This window comes from Magallana gigas, chromosome 2 (genome assembly GCF_963853765.1).
Source record: "Magallana gigas chromosome 2, xbMagGiga1.1, whole genome shotgun sequence".
Lineage (NCBI taxonomy): Eukaryota > Metazoa > Mollusca > Bivalvia > Ostreida > Ostreidae > Magallana > Magallana gigas.
This window is the reverse complement of record NC_088854.1, coordinates 29,489,715-29,509,974: the sequence shown is the minus strand read 5'-3', so window position 1 is coordinate 29,509,974 and position 20,260 is coordinate 29,489,715. Positions and strand designations below refer to the sequence as shown.

Sequence of the window (20,260 nt, the reverse complement as noted above, 5' to 3'; positions counted from 1 at the left end):
GATCCTTTCAGTGAATGAATATTTATATGTTACGAAAAAAGTCTTCGTAAATTGAGCGAATCTGTACATGTACAGGTATATTAAGCCTCCCCATTCTTGCGGAAAAATGACTTGATCCGCGCTTGTATCCTTTATGAAAGCACTGTAACAATGTGTCACTATTTTACATACGTGCTAAGATACGCTTAACTGTATGAGCTTGAACTTTATCTTTTCTACTTACATTATTGTTATTTTCAACAATGGTATACTTTCTTCGCCCTTTGAAAACATGTTTAGGGCCATAAATATATAATAAACATTATCAATTAACATATATCGTACCACTCTTAAATGAATCGAGTTGTTCCGAACAACTTAGATATATAAAAAGCGTCAAGTTAAGAGATAATAAATAAATGTAGGAACATACTCCATTGAGGAGGTGAATGACATAAATCTTTATCCTTTCTCAATTGAACGTAAATCAAACGACATCATAAAAATGCCAGACAACAAAATACCAGGTACAGAAAGCTTTGATATAAAAAATGATGCTTTTGAATCTAATAAACATGCAATAATCATGTAGTAAAACAATACTTTTCAAAAATTTGTTACAATTTCAGGGGGAACGCCTTTTTTCAATAATTACTGTAGTACTAGAAGTTAAATAGTCTTCAAATCTCATTAAAAGTACGATTGATTTATTCATGAACAGTCATGTAGTACATATAAGAATTAATATTGTCAACAAACACTATAATTAAGTTTGCAAAAATGGACAGAGTTTTAGACGTGTTCGCGTGGCCTCAAGATGATCCACTTCATTAGGAAGCTTGGGCTGCCTGACGCACTTCCGTTGCTATGGCTACCAAAGCTCGACTATCCACCTAAAAGCAAAAATGTAGATAGGGAATAATATTTAAAATATTTTCTTTTTATATGAAAAAATGTTTTCGTATGTTGAAGGTAATGATTGATTTTAAATTATTTTTTATTCGCATAAAGATAATAAATTCGATATGATGTGAAAATCACTTTAGATTCTATACACATTAGGGAAACTTTGTCCTAGGTCTAATCTTTTTTCGTTGGAATTTGTTGTAAATCCCGTAATCCCAGGCCTCACACGATTAGAAAAAAGTATACAAATAGTTCAATCCATGCTATCAATAAAATTAAGGTGTATGTAACAGCTGTGAAACTTTATCATTAACATTTATATTTCCCAATTCTGGAATTACACACACTTTCAAAGAAAGATAACAAGTAATGAATCATCCCAAAAAGCCCAAGTGTTTGGTACTCTGCAGCCTTTAAATGTGAATTATTTTTTCATATGTCATTCTTGTTGACAATGTAGCAGATTAAAAACCACACAGTTATGAATATTTCTTGGAAAAGAAACAATTTCAGTCGAAAATTTTAAAATAAAACATCCTTGCTTAAAAAATTTAGAATGTGAATTTAGTTCAAAAATATTTTCAACCCCTGGAATTTTTGCAAAATAATTAACATTAATATACTTTTTACTAGAAATGAGTTTTTGTGAACAATAGCACATTCCTAAATTTACCAGTATGTATTCATTCCCATTAAACGTATACTATATCCTTGACCATTTCCATATATTATCTAATATAATTATACTCAATTTTATATTACACTCAAATTTCTCACCTTGTTACGTGCTCCTATACGTGGAAGACATTTTAAAGGGACAATGTAGTCAGGTATCACGATTTCATGTGGAGCCTAAAAGCAATATTGTAGTACGTGAGCGCCACCCTGTGTGATCCCGTCTTACAAATCCTTGTAAACTTATAAACGTAACACTTTATATGCTTTCAACGTTAACTATCAAAATATTTTAGATTTCTATTGGCATAAGAAATAAATAAAAACTAATGGAGATGGGGGATTAATTTACCCTCAATTTATTCTGCATTAAAATTTGTGTCTCTCACGTTCAGCTATAACGCCCCCACCAACCCTTCAGTGCATTAGATTTCTGTGCAAATGGATCTAATGTATTCATGAAGTCGGTAAGTGTATTATGTGAATCTTGTCATGGGTTTCCAACAAAAGAACGATTTTACATTTATTGAAGTACTACTTGTAATTTATCTACAACAATCTCACATTTTGCACCATAAAGTTCTTTAGACTGTTTGGAGAATCTTTGGATTCATCTTTCAAGCTGCAAAAGGGAAGCAAATATTATGTATGTATATGTAAAGTAAGCGATATAAAAAAAATTAAAATTGTTTATTGTCAAAGATTGGCAAACAAGGGGATTGATAAGAAGAATTATTTTGCTATTTAAATTAATATTTTTAATCAGATGATTTAAATATTGTATACGATCTTCAAATGTACTTGCAAACTACATACATCAATTATGAAAATTTAACACAGTAACATACAGTGTTATTAAAGAAATTTAGATTATAAATACAATGCACTGAACGTAGAGGGACACCATTAGAAAAGTAAATGAACAAACTGACACAAACAAACTGTGAATATGTGGGGGAACAACTTAACTCAACATTTAACATATCATTATTTCGTCAAAGAAGTTTTGTCCTTGAAATATAATTCTAGTCCAATGAAACTATGATGTCTTTACAAATATTGAAAACTATAGTATATTAGTTTGGATTCAACTATATCTAATTTCTAACAAATTACGTACACACAAAAGAGAAATATGTCGTCTCCATTTTCGTCGCTTTGCAATCCGACAACCTAGGAATTTTCAAAAATTGAATAGACGTTAGGTCTTGATCTTCAGACGTGAACACAATAATTTAAAAAAGGGCAGAACTTAGATTTTAATAACAAAAAAAAAAACAACAACTACTATTATAGTATTCCAAATCATACATTTTTATGAAAAATATCAAATGTTTATAAAAATACTTTTGCATGTATACTGCGAGATTATTGAGGGTAAAATATTTTGAATGAAATAGACTGGTTAAGTGTGAATTTAACATTCTGATTAGTTAAACTTACTGCTGATTCAAAAATATTTGGATGAGACGAAGCAACATCGGTGATATGTTTTGGGTAGATTTTATCGCCGCCATGTTTAAACGTCATGTGATCTCCTTTACGACCAATGAAAACGATGTGACCTGTATCATCCATTTCGCCAATATCACTGAAAACAAAATGGATCAAGGATATTTTCAAAATAAGTACGGAAATTTGATGGATGCATGTCAATATAGGTCTATCGTGTTTTCGTTTTCCCATTTTTAGCCGGGCTCTGCTGAAAGCAGAGTCCTGGCTATAGGCAGGCAAATCGCCAATGTTACTATAAATAGCACAAGTAAACAAAAAAACCAAACAGCGTCAAGGTAAAGCTTCCGCTATACCAAATAGTTACACAAAGAGCCACGTTTTGGCAAAAGTGTTGGCATTTTGTTTCTTTTTTTTAAATTTCGAATGAATTGTCTATCTTTTTTAGTTTTCTTATTAATAACGTGTTTTAAAACATTACTATGCATTTTGGACACATTCAATGCGCATGAATTTCCATGAACTACTTTGCTGCGCGATGAAGAAATGGGGATTGAATATATAATGCTTGTTGCAAAATTCAGGTAGCAACTGTTAAACTTTTTAACTTCTACTAGACAGACATATTTTTGTTTATAGCCGCTTACAAAATTTGGTCGCTCTCTGATGCTTTGCCGACATTAAAAGCATGTGAGAGAGAGAGAGAGAGAGAGAGAGAGAGAGAGAGAGAGAGAGATATTTTCAGTCTTTACTACACAATATGCATAAAGACACACCAAAAGAGCCCGGCTTTCAGTACTTCAGTACTTTGATTTTAAATTCATCTCTGCTGTTTAAGGTTTATTTCTAGTACTTCATATGCATTTCTTCAGACTTAACATCTTTGTGTGTAAGAGAGAGAGAGAGAGAGAGAGAGAGAGAGAGAGAGAGAGAGAGAGAGAGAGAGAAAGAGAGATTTTGTACCCCGTATGTAGCCATCCATTATTATCCACGGGGCAGGTTTCCGATTCATTGTATAAATATCCCGAAAAGACTCCAAACCCTTTTATGCAAATTTCACCAGGAGTCCTAATGGGAAGAAGTTCTCCTCCATCTCCGACTATTTTGATCTGAAATTTCATACAAGATGTTAAATATTATGAATAACTTTAATAAACGATCCGAGGATTTTGACATTTTCACCTCAGTATGAGGGAAGGGGTAACCAATGCTATTCATGAGTTGTTCTTGGGAAGATAGAGAAGAGGAAGTTGCAGTTCCCACTAAACATTCGCTTGCCCCATAAATCACCTGTAAAATAACATTACAGATTCTTTATACTGTTATTTCATAAGACTTATATAATGCACATCGAAAGGGCACTAAAATACAGAACCATATTATTATTATGTGAAGTCTGCCATTTTACCAAACTCAGTTTTAGAAATATAGAAACACTGCTTATAAATGACTACGAAATATTTTCAATTATTAGTGATGCAATCAACAACATCAGAATAAAACTGATTTTTTAAACAACTTTTTCGTAACAAACAGAACGGGTATTCAGTGAGAAAACAGACATGTATGGTAATATGAATCTATCATGTAGCACGTGCTTACCATAGATTTAGGGAAATATTGAAATATTTTTTCACGCATAGATTTCGATACTGCTTGTGCCACCATGTTTACTAAAAAGAGAGAGATTATGGGTATTCGTTATTATTGTTTTTGAATTTCAATTACAATTATTTTTCCCGCCAATCAATTACATATTATTTACATATTAAAACATTTACTGGAGTTGAACCTTTACTTGAATGAAGCATTATATTTGGCGCTCATTAGTTTTGATAAATTGAATTTATATAAAAAATACCAGGCATTAAATTTCTGTTACTTTAATAAAGCTATTAAGCATTACATCTGAATCATAATTACCCAACGTCAACTTTGAGATGTCGTACAAATTTATGAACTCTGAGTTGACTAATTTAACTATCTCGTAAGTATAACCCCGGTAAGAAGTTATTCTGTAATGGAAAAAAAAATAAGGAAACGGATGTTAAATTAACATATTCAGTTAACCCTTAAAGGTTTTCAATTGAAAAATGATTTGTATGTGAGTACAAAATACACTAAAACTGGACAGAATAAATCTACAAAGTATATAACCTTGCTTGTTTGTTTTTTACAGTTTGATACATGTAGACATGTTCTACTATTATTGTGTTAGTTGTGAAACTTTTGTGTTTACAGGTGTACCTGAGCTTTTTAATAGCATTGATTGAGTAAAGAGAGCAAACATTTTATTACAATACGCGAGGTTGTATATTTGTAGTCAAGCAAAAGGGAAGCAGTCCTAACTGATAATGTGTAAAAACTTAACCAGTTACAGTTGCCCTTCTTTAGGCATACATGTACAACAGTTTTGGAACAATTAATAACAAATCTTATGCATAACTTACTTTTCGTCTTGAAGAAATAGGGCAAATCTTTCGATATCTTCACACCCATAATCAAGCCAGGTAGGACAAAAGACGCAACATTTGGATTTCCAATTAACTAAAATTTGCACGGTGATTAACGGTGCTTGCACGTCATCTGTCACAGGGTTAGGGACAGCAACAATGTCCTTGAACAAAAATTGTGTTGATTACCTATATTTTAATTGTTTACTCAGAAAACTTAAGACGCTTTATGTATTATGACATGCTTCTCAAAAATATGACACAACATTTAGAATACTTTTTGGTGTTCTTCGTCGCAAGCCATCGAACGGTCTACACATAATGTTCCAAGATTTACAAGTGTTTTATGACTTAGCAAAACAGCTTTACTGGAACCTGTAGATCCCTAAAAAACAAAAAGAGACATTCCAATCATTTAAAGAATAAGGCAACAATTTCACCACCTGTAGCATTGCATTAATCTGTTACAAACAACGACCGTATTAGTGGAGAAAAAAAATGATTCATTTTCTGGTGAACTAAATCGATCCTTTCTTACCGTTGTGCGAAGGATTATTGCTGGATCTTCAGGAGAAACCAATCGTACTGCACTGTCATATTGATCATCAGTGATTGAACTGTCATCCGAAAGATATTCCTGACTAATCATGAAATATAATATAATATGTAAACCTAATGAAAATTGTTATTTATTTTGTTAATTAAAGCAACGCATTTTGTAAACTTTGTACAAACTTTTTTTTCTGACAAAATACATTCCATTGGCATTGTCTATTTCTAATAAGAGCCGAAAGCAGTATCTAACCAAGTAAACAAATGACCAAAACAGATTTAAACAACAAATTACCCTTCATTATAGTTCCCCCAAATATCGATCAGTTTAAGGTTGGAAGGCCTGTAAAGAGAATTATTAAGTGTAAGAAAAAAGTCAGCAGCAAACAGAAAATCGGTTTTGTTTTAATGTTTATATTAAATATTTATTTCTTTTGAATTATCTTGTCTTATTAAATAATCATTTTACTTGTCTGAAACCTGATTGTTTTTCAGTTTTTCAGCATATGCATATGCCTCTTTTTCTATTTGATGTCCCATAACTATTACCGAAGGATTAATCTAAAATGACAGACCAATGAATTGATGAATTAATATACATCTATATACATATTAAACAATCCCTGCTTTGACAAATTTTGAAAAATTTATAAAGTTGTAAAGTTGTGTGTGGTTTCCTGATTTGTTTGACGTATTGTTTTGCTATTTTCATAATTGTACACTTTGGAAATTAGTAATGAATGACAATATAAAAATCATATGGTGACATATTTCTTACCCCTACATGCAAGATAAATTATGTCAACATGCAAGACATTTTGTCAACATGTAACATGCATGTCAACATCATTATCTTGCACGTTGACTTTACTATCTTGCATGCCAACGTTTTTATCTTGCATGTTGATATAACTGATAGAAAAATAACTTGCACACAAGGAGCAGAAGTATGTCAGCTAAACAATTACATATTATTTATGAATTTACAAACAAACTATACCCTTAGATAACTTAGCTATCAAACAGATTAATTCAAAAATGAATAAGATAATGTATATACCTGTTGAATTAGATTTTGTCTGAAATGTGACGTTGTTACCTGAAATGTAATGTTTTATATAGATTATGATATTTAACAATAATTTTAGATGTTATTTATTTGTAAATGTAATTTCGCTTATAAAAACACCTTGCACCTACTGTTTGACAAATGCAGCCAACAGAGACAGCACCTAGTAGTACGGGTAAATAGTATAGATTTGCAACACCAGTCACCATGACGACATCACCTTTTTTGATGTCATTCTGCAGAAGCCATTTTGAGAACAGTACTGCCTGTTTGAAAAAAAGTGTGATGTAATAAGATACAAAAAGCTCGTCAACGATAAAGGTAAATACATACATGTAAATATAGACACATTCGGGCTTTATTGACCACGCCCCGACCGAAATTATCACCTTATGATATTCAAAGAATGGTTGCTTATAACGTATATTCATATTTTTTGAATTCTACACTTTAAAACAACATTTCAAAGCCCCCATTTTAAAAAATGAAGCACATGCAATGTATTACTACGCGGCGTAGCCAGTCCGTTTTTTTGTTATGCTATCACACACGCTCATTTTGTGTCACTCACCTTTTATGAAATTATTGGGCTGTATGTTTTAAAATTGATTCGTAATGTTATCACAGACAAACGCAGTAAAAAAAATGTAAATATTATGCAACAGTAAAATGCTTCTATGGTGGCTCTCACTCAAAATAAATTACGGTAACGATTGTTGCGAGAAAATAAAAAATGAAAACAAATTACACTGATGCGGGTTCATATGACCAACCAAATGCATTTCACAGTTTAAGGTTAAAATCTGATACCAAATCTTTAATCCAAATTTCATCGTTATTGAGAGACGTGTGTAGTATTATATCTAAGGGATGCTTCTACCTACGTGTCTGAGATATATGAGATAAAAGCTAAAACAAATCAAACAGTAAAAAATTATAATACCTTGTTTAATTTTAATTTTGATATTATGTCCGTGCAAACACAGTAAGTCTATAGAAAAAACCCCTCAAAAACTTATCTATTATGAAAACATTTAGTGCAATTCACGAAAATCATTACGATAAAACGCGAGTAAAAACGATGGTAATATGCAAAAACGGTACAATGTAAAGCCTACGATGTGATAGCTAGGGCACTCGAACGACATGATAGGATACCAGGGGTATTTTTTACGATAAAAAAAGAACACACATTCATTGCAGTGTAAGAAATAAAAGATATTGTTAAAAAATTATACATTAGTTTCATGAAAAGTAAAGGGTGTTGATATGACGTATACTTTTCCTCGAAGTTCTTTGATTGTCATCCTCTGGTTATACTCAGGTGACGTAAAGAGAGTCATATCCGGATCGATTTCTTTGGAGAAAAGAACATTGCCGATTGTTTGAGCGCTTAGAGGTATCGCACACGCGCCTTGGCAGTAGCTCTTAGATAGGCCTTTGGCTGGTTTACAGTCCCTTTCAAAAGAGAAAGAAACTGCATTCATATTGAGAAGATTATGTTAGATTATGTTGTAAGAGGTATATCGCATGCATTATTAATGAAAATAGACGAGAAGTGATAGTCACTCTCGTCCTTATGTTAGCAAAAATTCATTTTCAATTACTAATTACTTTCATTCTAAATATCAAAATATGAAATTTTTACTTTAAAACAAACAAACTTTCAATATATTTCATACAAAAAAAGCAATTGGGTTCATGGAAATGCTCTCCGTTGTATTTAGCATATGTCGTACTCACCGTCTCATGGTCGGTGTATTGTAGTCTTCTCTATGTAATAAGCAAATAGGTCCGCCCTATGGTAAATCACCAGATAATAGATTCATAGTGACATCGTACAAGCAACTTTTCTCTTTATAAAGTGCTTTTATACCATCTCCCCCATGCAGCAAATGACCCTCAGTTATCTAAAAAGGCACCTTGATAAATTGTACATAGACACTGAATAATACATTTACATTTACATTGCAATATCTGTGAATGATATTCGGTAAAATTATCGGTATATAAAAAATACATACTTCTTTTGGTTAAGTTCCCAAAATTGACTGCTCTGTTGGGGTAAAATCAACCAGCTAGCATTAATATTCAAAGTTCAAAGCTTTGAAAGTTTTATATTTTAAATGGCAGATTCGTAAATTGCTATTTAGGTCAAGCTTTATCGCTCTAGTGTGACAAAGGTTTGTGTATTTGTACACCTCATGTATGTATATATATATATGTATATATATATATATATATATATATATATATATATATATATATATATATATATATATATATATATATATATATATATATATATATATATGTGTGTGTGTATATATATATATATATATATATATATATATATATATATATATATATATATATATATATATATATATATATATAAAACCAGTACATTACAACAAGTGAGATACCTTAGATTGGTCACAACTTTAAATAGTAACACTGACGTCTAATAAATGTAGAGAAATATTTGCACTTGTTGTCGGTGGGCTAATTTAAAATTTGATGAATTAAAAACCCATAAATAATTTAATAAATAAATGTGTTATTGAGAAAAAGAATTTAATTTAATCAGTTATTGTGTCTGAACGAATTGAACACGGGGCTTGCAAAGGGACAAAAAAAAAAAACAACAACAACAAAAAACAACAGCAAAATAAACACAAATCAAATGAGAAAACTACCTTGAACAGGAATTTTGTATTACATTCATGTAAGACTGTTTCTATGATATTCAAATATCATATTAATATAACATACTAGAAATGGTTATTCAGTAAATTAAAAGTCGGTAATCTCGATAAAAACAACACTATCTGTCTTGGATATTAAAAACATTGACAAGTTGTATTTTGAAATCGCTGATACCTTATTCAATTGTTATATAGGTCAAGTTTGGCGTTACGTTTGATTTGGATGTTATGTTGGCACAATTCAAACTGACGCCTGGTATATCTTAACTGATAAAAGTAAGTTTAGATGAAATTTACAAAAACTAGATGATCGCATATACAGCATGTTTTTCCCTTGTTCAATGCCCCCCCCCCCCCCTGCGAATACTTTAAAACATCAATAAAAAGGGACAACCGAACTATGATGTTAACATTTTTTAAATTAAGTATGTTGCCATTATTAAAGCTTTGTATTTATCTTAGCTTATAAAATATTTTTACGTAGTTTTGATCTACTATGCAATTTTTTGATTTAAAAAAAAGAAGACATTTAAATTTTTTAAAAGAAATCATGATTTATCTTTTTCCAAATATTCAAAACACTTCAATTTGAATATATAAGAGATGGTGTTAGCGGCGGCGCGGATATATGCTCATCCTACAAAAAGTATCATTTTATTTATTCTTTCATTGTATATCGTTTTAATTATGTTCAAACATATGCTTGTAAACAAATATAAAAAGAGATATTCATTTGATGAATTGTTTATTTGTTAATTGATAGAAGACTTAGAAGTACATCTATATGCCTGACACTAAACTAGCAACTGTAAATTTTGGTCCGGCTAAGGATTGCATCGAAGTTGTTCTCTTCATAATCTTATCGTTATCAAATGTTGACGCTGTCCTCAGCTTATCTGACCAAACAAGGTTATTTCATGTTACTCGTTATATAATTCGTTTATGTTAAGCAAATATCAAATGATTGTTTCTGACCCACTACGTACACGTATAAATATTTTTTATTACAATATGTACACATACAGTGTTTTTAAATAAACAAGAACAGATGAAGTTCTTGCCATGTATGAAGGTAATGGCAATTGTTATGTTATGTTATTTCATCTGCAGTGATAACCTGTGGCAGCCTCTTTTGTGCAATACAATATGCTTTAGTGAAAACAGACAATTTTCAATTTATACAGAGATAGATTGATGAGAGGGACAATTATATCTTGAGATTGATTATTGAAAGAAACAATTATGCAGAAATTAATCATTCAAATAGACAAGTAAATGGATGATTAATACAAATTCAGTAAAGCTTTGAAAAAAAATTCTCGAGTTGTTTTAAGTTTATTAAGTTTTTGAATGCTTTCATAAAGGTTTACTAAAAGAGCTTAAGAAACACTCAAATAGTTCGAAACATTAATTTTTATCTTCCAATTTCTCATAAAGGTATTCTTAGTTTGAAATTCAAATTTGTTTTTATTGCCATCTGTGCTTGTGACCCAAAACTCTCTGCACTCCTTATTTGTTTTATATTTACTGTGGATATTTCTGAAAACAAACGGAAATGGTTGATAGGTCAACGATAATTTGATAAAACATTCAAGATAGCATTTCTCTATTTTGTTTTATAGTTCAGTATAAATCAGGGACTATCCGTTTTCCAATTATTTTAGTCAATTTTTTAAATTGTATCTACATATCGAAAAATATATTTCATAAAAACTTTCCCTTCCTACTTTTTTATGACAGCGTTGAAAATGATATTTAAGGTTGAAATAAGGATTAACATTTAAAATATTACTTCACAAGATCTTCACAATTTTGTTTTAACCAACCATTTTCAAAATACATAATATTGCATGCAATTTTTTTTAACTTAAAAGTGACGTGTGTTTTAAAAATTACCTAAAAACTATATAATAAAAAAAAAATATTAAAATTGATTTTACAGAGAAATCCATAATGATTATTTCTTTACCTTTTGTCTGAATTCCGGAGTGTTTACAGTGCAATGTGTTCAGATTTGATTGAATACATCTAGTAAACTTTATATAAGCTTACGAAATTTGTCGCATAAATATTCAAATTGCAGCCCTTGCTGTTGCCATGCGTTCAATCAAACGAGTATGTACTCAACATAATTATATGCAAAGCATCTTACACTGAATGTAAAATTATATACTATTGTATCCTTCGCAGTAAGTTCATTTGCACTTCAAGGAAACTGACTTTAAATGTATATCATTTAAACCATGTTTCAAAAATCAAATAATGAAAAGCAGTATTTTTTTTTATAGGTAGGATGATATTAAACACTCCAGAAAACCACAGTTTGGCAACAGTACTGCTCGATGTCTGAGCACCTATTGGTGTGATTTAAAAATTATTATAAAAGAATTACTGTTTGAGGCCCGGGACTGATCAGCATCAACAAGAACTATGTACATGGTTGAGTTGAATACATTTTTATATTGGAAAATTTCTACATACAGTGTATATTACAAAAACTATACACATTTTTTAAAAATATGATATTCAAAACTTTAAAAGTTGAACTTGAAATATTTTAAAACCTTAAGAGTGTGAATGAGTTTATAAAACTAACATTTGAATATCAATTACACACTTTTCATGATTAAAAAAAGATTCAGTATTTGCCATTTTAAATCATTTCAAAATGCTGCATGCATAATTTATTTTTGATAGCGGACATATGATGGCATTTGAAATACATTATCTTGCACCTAATAGTGGCCAATATATATGAAATCATATTGACATTTGGCAAACATCTTGTGTACATAATAAAAATACTTCATGCCTCTATTTTGACAAATCAGAGACGTTAAACATTTTCAACTGACATTTATAAATAGTTAGTTTAACCACTTCATAAAGACACTCTTGATCACATCCGGGTTCCTGACCCACCGTTTGTGAACGATACCTTTAATGGTGAACCAAAATAGCCTTTTCTGTTCGGACATAGTACGAAGTCCGAAGGAATCCTCTATAAAGTACTGAAATATTGAGAAAACCAGTGTCTTTGACATGAACTTGTTGATGAATACGTAGTTTTGAACAATATTTTTCCTCCCGATCATGAACAAAAATATTTCAAAAAATGATAGCTTAAGAAAACAATACAAATGTTACATTAAAGTTTTAAAATTCAGAGAATTTAAAACTATCTATAACGAGACTGTTATAGATAGTTTTAAATTCTCTGAATTTTGTCTCGTTATAGATAGTTTTAAATTCTCTGAATTTTAAAACTTTAATGTAACACATAAAGAGTCTTTGACTTGAATTTGTTGATAAGGATAATATGTAGTTCGAAACAATATTCTTTTTTCTAATTTAAAATAAATAGTATTATATCTTAAAGAAACGACTAAAGATGTTTATTAGATTACTTATTTATAAAGAATTGATCAATAAAATACACTTGACACAATAGGAATATGTTACCCGTTGCTTCTTCATGTCTTGAACAATTTCATTTTCATCGTAGAACCCAAAGAGACTGAAAAAAGCAAATTTTATCGATTGATATCATTGAGGGATAATACTTTTGTGCAAGAAATGTAAAACAAACCCCACATCATACAGAAAGATAACCAAACTTGAATTGTCAAGATAATATCTATATGCATTTGATCTATACCAGATTGAATAAAAAAATCACACCAAACAAATGGATTACCAAACCTGGATTGCCATGGACATATGAGACCGTCGTCAGGACCTCCAATCAAAACCATCCGCTTTATCCGCAGGAAGTTGCGTTTAAATTCTAAATGCCGAAAACTGGTAATTAATAGCTGTAACATATTTTATGTTAGCTATGTATGATTTTATCATGCATTCATTATGCATGGTGTTAATTGTAGGGACAAGTCATTTTTCGATCCATATTGAATTCATAAAAAAATTACTTGTTTGTTTTTGCATTTACCATTTGTACTGAATTATGAGTAAATCATGCCTGTTATGTGTGGAGAAATTGATTCGTTGTTCAGTGGAGCCAGAAAATCGGAAAATTTTTCATAAAGATCTAAATGATGAGGGTCTACAACAAATCAAAATATATAATGTAATAATCATTACATGGTTATTATTCTTTAAAATATCATTATCATAGAATATTTCTATGTCAAATTTAGGAAAGCGCGTAATGTTTTGAATTATGTTCTTGTAAACCTTTCCAGTAGTTTCCTAGAAAAATTCTTTGCCCCATTTTACTGTAAAGCAATCTATAAAAATAAGGTGCATTTTTATTATAAAAACACCAATGTCAATAACAGAAATCAAAATTTACGAAAGATTATTGATAAAATACGTAGTTATCAGTTAATATTGAACGTACACGTGTATGTCAATCTTACCTATATGCATTGCGCTTAACAAATCCCGGAAGACCTTTGAAACCTAGAATTAATTCAGATTAAAAAATTGCTATCCATTCTAATTAATATGCAAAACTGCTCGCATAAATAATTTTATCAAGCCAAGTAGGTATTCTAGTTTTACAAATATACCGTCGTGTAACATTGCATACAAACCTCCATACATTCCCGCCATCGGGGAACTGACTGCGATCAGAGTGTCCACGTTATGATCTGGTATCGTGGAGAGTAAGCCTCGGCATACCAACCCACCTGTAAAAGGTGACTTATCCTTATATTCATTTGTCCGTACCATATCATAGGTGTAAAAATTTCAGTCCGCGTCTCATTACAATATCAAAATTGCAACATTGCAAGTCCTTAAAAATGGGTTTTCATCTTTTTGTTAAGTTTTCATGAATGAATAGAACAAGTCGTTGAGTCTATTTAAAAATATTGTTAAAAATAAAAGCTCCATATATCGTGGTTTTCAAAACCCTTTGATAAAACAAAATCGATTATTGGTGACATTTAATTCTAACGAACTGCATATGTTTTGCCAGTTGTTTAGTTGAAGGTCAAGTTTAAAACAAAATTTGTAAGTCTTTTTTTCCCCAATTAATTACAGTATAATTATTGTGCTTAGAATAAGTTGATAAGTCACAAACAGTCATTTTACATCAAAATTCCTATTTATGTGATACAAGTACCATCCTGTATGAAATATCGATATGTTCTAGAAAGGAATTATTTCCTTTCCATTAATTGACTTGATCATAGACATCCTGATCTGATCGAGAGAAAGCAATGAGGGGGCCTTGTAGACGTTTTAAAATAGTACAACGCGCAACGTTGAATTGCACAGGGACTTGGTTTGACTTCTTTAAATAGGTTCTAAAATTTTGGAAAAGATGAACAACTTAGTTTTTCTGATTTATTTCACTTGCATGCCGTTAAGTGTGATTTTTACATCATCTAATAATGTGTAAAGTTAAAGGATAGGTTCCGATTCATCATCTAAATTTCAAGCACTTATAAAGTGCTTAATATATTAAGTTAACAACCTACTGGAGATTGTAAGTATTATTTAACACAATAAGGAAACACGTTCCGATAACAATTTTTATGTATATTAACAAGTAACGTGTATATGTGCTATGATGAAACTACAGAGTCTATAACAAATCAAATTAAAAAATTAACGGAATCATAGGATTATAGAATATGGGACAATAAACATTATTACGGGTTGGTCATACAAAATTATTATCCCCAAAAATCAATCTAAATCAAAGTTATGATAATTCTTATATAATTAAAATTGTAGATTATAAAATATTCACATTTTGTTTTTCAGAATGCATCGCGTTTGTTATAATTACATGAACATCAAGGACTTTGCTTTTTGTCTGAACATTATTGTATATTTTGCAATAGTTTATAATTGAAAACACATGGTATCGAATTCAAAAATATTATTTTCTGACAAACAGCGAATGGAATTTATATGTGATACATGAAAAAGGATATCAAGAAAAATGGAGAGTCATATTGTCTTTTTGATTAAGTGTATAATTTTTTGTGGCAAAGGGTACCTTGTGAGTAACATATCAAATTGATTCCATCGGGATGGGCCTTCATGTACTTCACAAGCTGTGGTTTTACGATCGCCACCTCTTCCCATAATGGTTTAACCGTATCGGTTCTATTAAAAGCATTCGCTGTGTAGTAAAGGGTCCCTGGATGCATCTGGACAACGTACAAAATAGTTATGAAGTATAATGACTTGTCTTTTTAGATATTTTAAATCATTTTAGTTTTCTTTAAAGGGACTGGATGGTCTTATTCATTTAAGACTATATTTTAAGTCATAATTATTAAACCAAACCGGGGGGGGGGGGGGGGGGGGGGCTGGTTCTCAACGAAAAAAGGGGGAGAAATTATATTTCACTAATTCCTTTGTGTTTAGGCAGTTATGACCAACATTTTTATATGTATGATATAGTTTGATTGAGTAAATAATTTAAAGTGATTGTTAAATTGAGTCTATATAAACCATTTTAAATTTCCTGAAGTTTGCAACAACGAAAAAAAAAATATGGGGGTTATACATGTTTTTAAGAGACTATCATTCAAAAACCAGTTGGTCAATAATAATTAACTATGTTTTTGTGAACAAAATAAATAAATTTAAATAAATCTTGAAATAAAATAGCAAGTAAACAATAAATTTACAAGAAACAAAAAATATGCAATTTTCATTTTTTGGAAAGTCTAGTGAAGAAGAAATGCTAGATTTTCTATATTTTTGCAGAAAGTCTAGAAGGCTTTTTTGATTGGCTGATTTATTATATGATTTTATTCAATTATGACGAATTTTGATGCATAATTTAATTAACTTTGATATCCTGCTTGATTTTGGTACATAATATATAATATGGCTCATTGTAGAATATGGCTCATTGTAGAACAAAACAAGTGCCGAGGTGAAAAAAGTTTGGCCCATTACATGTAAAGTGTATTATAACTGTTTTAAGCGTTCAAATTAAAGTTTAGTTCATCACAATTTTTTTGGAAGTTGAGGATACTATAAAAAATGGACATAAAAGTTTAAAGCTAACAATATTGTTTTAAAAATAATAAGAGAGATCTGATGTGTAATTTTTAGACAATACAGCCTTTTAAGTTATAAAAACATAGCAATTTTAAGTGCAAACACAAATTATTCCCTAAAAAATCAAAACATGAAATGAGTACATTTATAATTATCTTCGCTAAACAAATTATCATTGACTTTTCAATAAAAAAAATGTACACACAATTTCAGCGTTGACATTCTTTCACTAATTAAGCATGTGACATTTTGTTAACAAACGCAAAAACAATTCTTTTGAAAGGATGCACATTTACGCAGTGCCACAACTTAAATAAACTCTTCATTTCATGCTTAGAAACTACTTATGTTTTATTTACCTTTTGAATGATATCTTTGATGAGGTCTCCATCTTTCGAGGTACCATTGAAACCATGAATAAAAACAACAGGTTTGTACGCCGCGCAAAACCCTACTAGAAACAAAAACCATAACATAGTTGTCTTTCTCATGATGCTGACCAACTCTATGGTTTTCAGACCACTATAACAAGGAAGATATTAATTTTTTTTTATTTTTAAGCGGAAGAAACACTAATCTATAATGCACTAACACAAGGACATATTGATAATGGAAATTGCAGTGACAATTGATCATAAATCAAGGAAGAATAAGATTTTTAATTATATAAACTGATGATATTTGTGTTGTGTGATTTTTTTTTGCTTTATCCTACGAGTTGAAGTGGTGTATATATTCACAAAATTTGCCGAGCGAATATAGATGATTTGAACATATTTTATTGTATACATACATGTATATATAAGATACATATATAAATGGTTTGGACACGTCAAGTTCTGACAACTTACTAAGTCTTTACCATTAAATAGAATTTTTTTTTACAAAACTTACAACTGTTATTGCATGATATAGAGTTGTTATTACGATAAATGAAAATAAGTGATATATACGAAAATAAGAAACATGCACATAAACTAAGCGAATTAATATAGATACCAATTCAACAAGTTGGATAACGCAAAATTAATATAAAATTTTATCTGTCAGTTAAAGATGTTCTATGATTATAATTTGATTAATTTTTGAAGCTTTTGAGACAGCACAAAAATTACTCCATTATTCGATTAACTCTAATCAATGATGCAACGTTGTGTTTTGCTGTTCTTGTGATCTTGAGCAATATAATTGAGTATGTCATTTCGAAGATAAAAAAATTAGCTGTTTTAATGTAAAGCACCAATTAAACCGAACCTGAAATATTTTTTCACCACGGAATTATCTTTCCTTAGAGCTTAATCAACTACATGGAAATAGTGAAGACTTGAATAGTCAAATATGAAGACATGATCAATGTTACGAATGCTCGTTAGTTTTAATTTACTCGAGCTCGAACGTAGTCAGGATAATGGGATTTCTTGATAGCTAGCGTGAGTTTCAGTTTTAATAAATACTTTCCTATGGATTTTCCTTTATTTAGAATGTAAATTTTCACAAAAATTCAATTTTAAAAATAGTTTTTGGGATATAAATATATAAAAATATTAATGTGGAACCGGTTAATTTTTGAAAACTAGGTCACTGTAGCGTTAAAGCTAAAATAAGTTCTGACCGTAAGTATTTAATAAAGCACCAACCTTTGATAAAGCAAACTTAAGGTTTTATCACAAAGATAATATATCACAAGTAGAAGATAAAAAAAGAAATATTGGTAGAGCCTTATTGGTTGAGCCTTGAGTTCCGAAATACACATGTATCTTGCATCATAACATGAACATGCAGTTGATATTTTAAGAACACTGGAAGGATATTATGATGCAGTTAAAGCACATACGACACAATTTAACTGTAATATGATGTAATACTAATACAATAAGTAGGGCACATCGTGTTTTACTTTTGTAATTCTATTCTTCTACGTTTTTTTAGTCTGCATGACTTGTAAATAAATAATATACTGGACCAATTACAAAACATCCTTGAATATGACATGCAGATGTGTACCTAACTATGAAGCTATCTGCGAGTATGTGCAGGTCAGGCCCGATGAAAGGTCTGTTGCAGAGATCTAACAAAGTGGGGGGGGGGGGGCAAAAATTATCTAGTTTACAAGTGTGTCTGAAGATGACTATCAAATTAGAATTTTGTTAACGTATTATATTAGGTATCAAATATAAAAAAGGTAAAGTATTTAGTAAACGTATTATACTAGGTTGAGAAATCTTTTATATAATAGGAGTTTCTGCCGAAAATGAGCATCCGCCATTTAAAAAACCCCACCCACTTACGTCTTGCATAATTATGCATTTTAATAAATATATGTCAATGTGTAATAAATCATTCTACAGAAGTTTGTCGAGAAGCCCATTATTGTACTTGCTTTATATATTTGATTAAGAGTTTATAAATTGTATATGTAATTTGCAATTAAACTATGCATGTACAAAAATTTAATACACGTTCTATCAGCATTTCCAGAAAAAATCTTTGCGTAAATTTCATTATTTGAAATAATATTGAAATCTTTACTAAACGCCCACTTTATAAACTAGGGACTCTCGAGTGTTTCCTTGAGGATCCATGCTATACCAGTATTTGCCTCTTTACCGCACACTATTATATGGTCCCTTATATGTAAGATTAATTCATTTCATGTAATTTTTTTCATTAAGTTGTAAAATGCACTGAGACACCAAGATATATTGCATAATTCATATACATTTTATATACATTCAATATCAATTGGAGAGATGACAACATGGGCCACATCGCTCACCTGAGGAACAATAGGTATGATAAAATCAGCTTAATGGAGTCATAATACAAACAATCTTGACAATGTACAATAATACATGTAGATCCTGTATAAATAAAATCCATTTTTCCCCCTGGATATTCTTATGTTTATAATCATTAGTCCCTTTTCTAACAGGATGATTTTATAGTCATATCACATGTTGAGTATTGCAGTCCTCAAAAAGATCCTTTACAATTGTTTATATATGGGATATTAAGCTACATCAAACTCTGAACCTTCTTGTGAGGCCGAAGAATTGTCTGGAGCCAAAGTCTTAACAATTATAAAGAATCATCTGGCTGATTAGTTTCTGAGAAGAAGATTTTAAAAGATTTACTCTATATATTCCAATGTAAAACTTTAACACCCCCCCCCCCAAATGTGACCTCACCCTACCCCCAGGGATCATGTTTTCACAACTTTGAATCTACACTACCTGAGGATACTTCCACACAAGTTTCAGCTTTCCTGGCTGATTAGTTTCTGAGAAGAAGATTTTTAAATATTTACTCTATATATTCCTATGTAAAACTTCGGCCCCCCCATTGTGCCCCACCCTACCCCCAGGGATCATGATTTTCACAACTTTGAATCTACACTGCCTGAGGATGCTTCCACACGAGTTTCAGCTTTCCTGGCTGATTAGTTTCTGAGAAGAAGATTTTTAAAGATTTAA

The 20,260-nt window shown here is 30.5% G+C and overlaps 2 protein-coding genes across 6 annotated transcripts; both read right to left on the bottom strand.

The window, feature by feature from the left end:
- Positions 1-669: 669 nt before the first annotated feature.
- On the bottom strand, positions 670-9,264 carry LOC105340074 (medium-chain acyl-CoA ligase ACSF2, mitochondrial). Of its 4 annotated transcripts, none has more exons than XM_011445918.4 (19): positions 9,111-9,264; positions 8,830-8,996; positions 8,367-8,544; positions 7,218-7,352; positions 7,078-7,116; positions 6,487-6,578; positions 6,313-6,360; positions 6,004-6,106; positions 5,743-5,850; positions 5,463-5,629; positions 4,936-5,027; positions 4,615-4,685; positions 4,195-4,302; positions 3,976-4,121; positions 3,004-3,151; positions 2,681-2,733; positions 2,125-2,182; positions 1,663-1,737; positions 670-872 (listed from the first exon to the last, which is right to left on the bottom strand). In XM_011445918.4, the coding sequence occupies exons 2-19, from the start codon at positions 8,835-8,837 to the stop codon at positions 810-812; spliced, it is 1,692 nt and encodes a 563-aa protein (XP_011444220.3). In that variant the 5' UTR covers positions 8,838-8,996; positions 9,111-9,264; the 3' UTR covers positions 670-809. The 4 variants fall into 4 exon arrangements, with proteins under 4 accessions (XP_011444220.3, XP_011444227.3, XP_065932106.1 ...); XM_011445925.4 differs by having other exon boundaries at positions 8,830-9,008; positions 9,111-9,263; XM_066076034.1 differs by having other exon boundaries at positions 8,830-9,258.
- A 2,970-nt stretch (positions 9,265-12,234) lies between these two features.
- On the bottom strand, positions 12,235-17,327 carry LOC117681820 (lysosomal thioesterase PPT2-A). Of its 2 annotated transcripts, none has more exons than XM_034447887.2 (9): positions 17,147-17,324; positions 15,769-15,922; positions 14,351-14,446; positions 14,174-14,216; positions 13,989-14,041; positions 13,774-13,857; positions 13,497-13,581; positions 13,257-13,311; positions 12,235-12,805 (listed from the first exon to the last, which is right to left on the bottom strand). In XM_034447887.2, the coding sequence occupies exons 1-9, from the start codon at positions 17,276-17,278 to the stop codon at positions 12,662-12,664; spliced, it is 846 nt and encodes a 281-aa protein (XP_034303778.2). In that variant the 5' UTR covers positions 17,279-17,324; the 3' UTR covers positions 12,235-12,661. The 2 variants fall into 2 exon arrangements, with proteins under 2 accessions (XP_034303778.2, XP_034303779.2); XM_034447888.2 differs by having other exon boundaries at positions 12,665-12,805; positions 13,492-13,581; positions 17,147-17,327.
- Between the last annotated feature and the right edge of the window lie 2,933 nt (positions 17,328-20,260).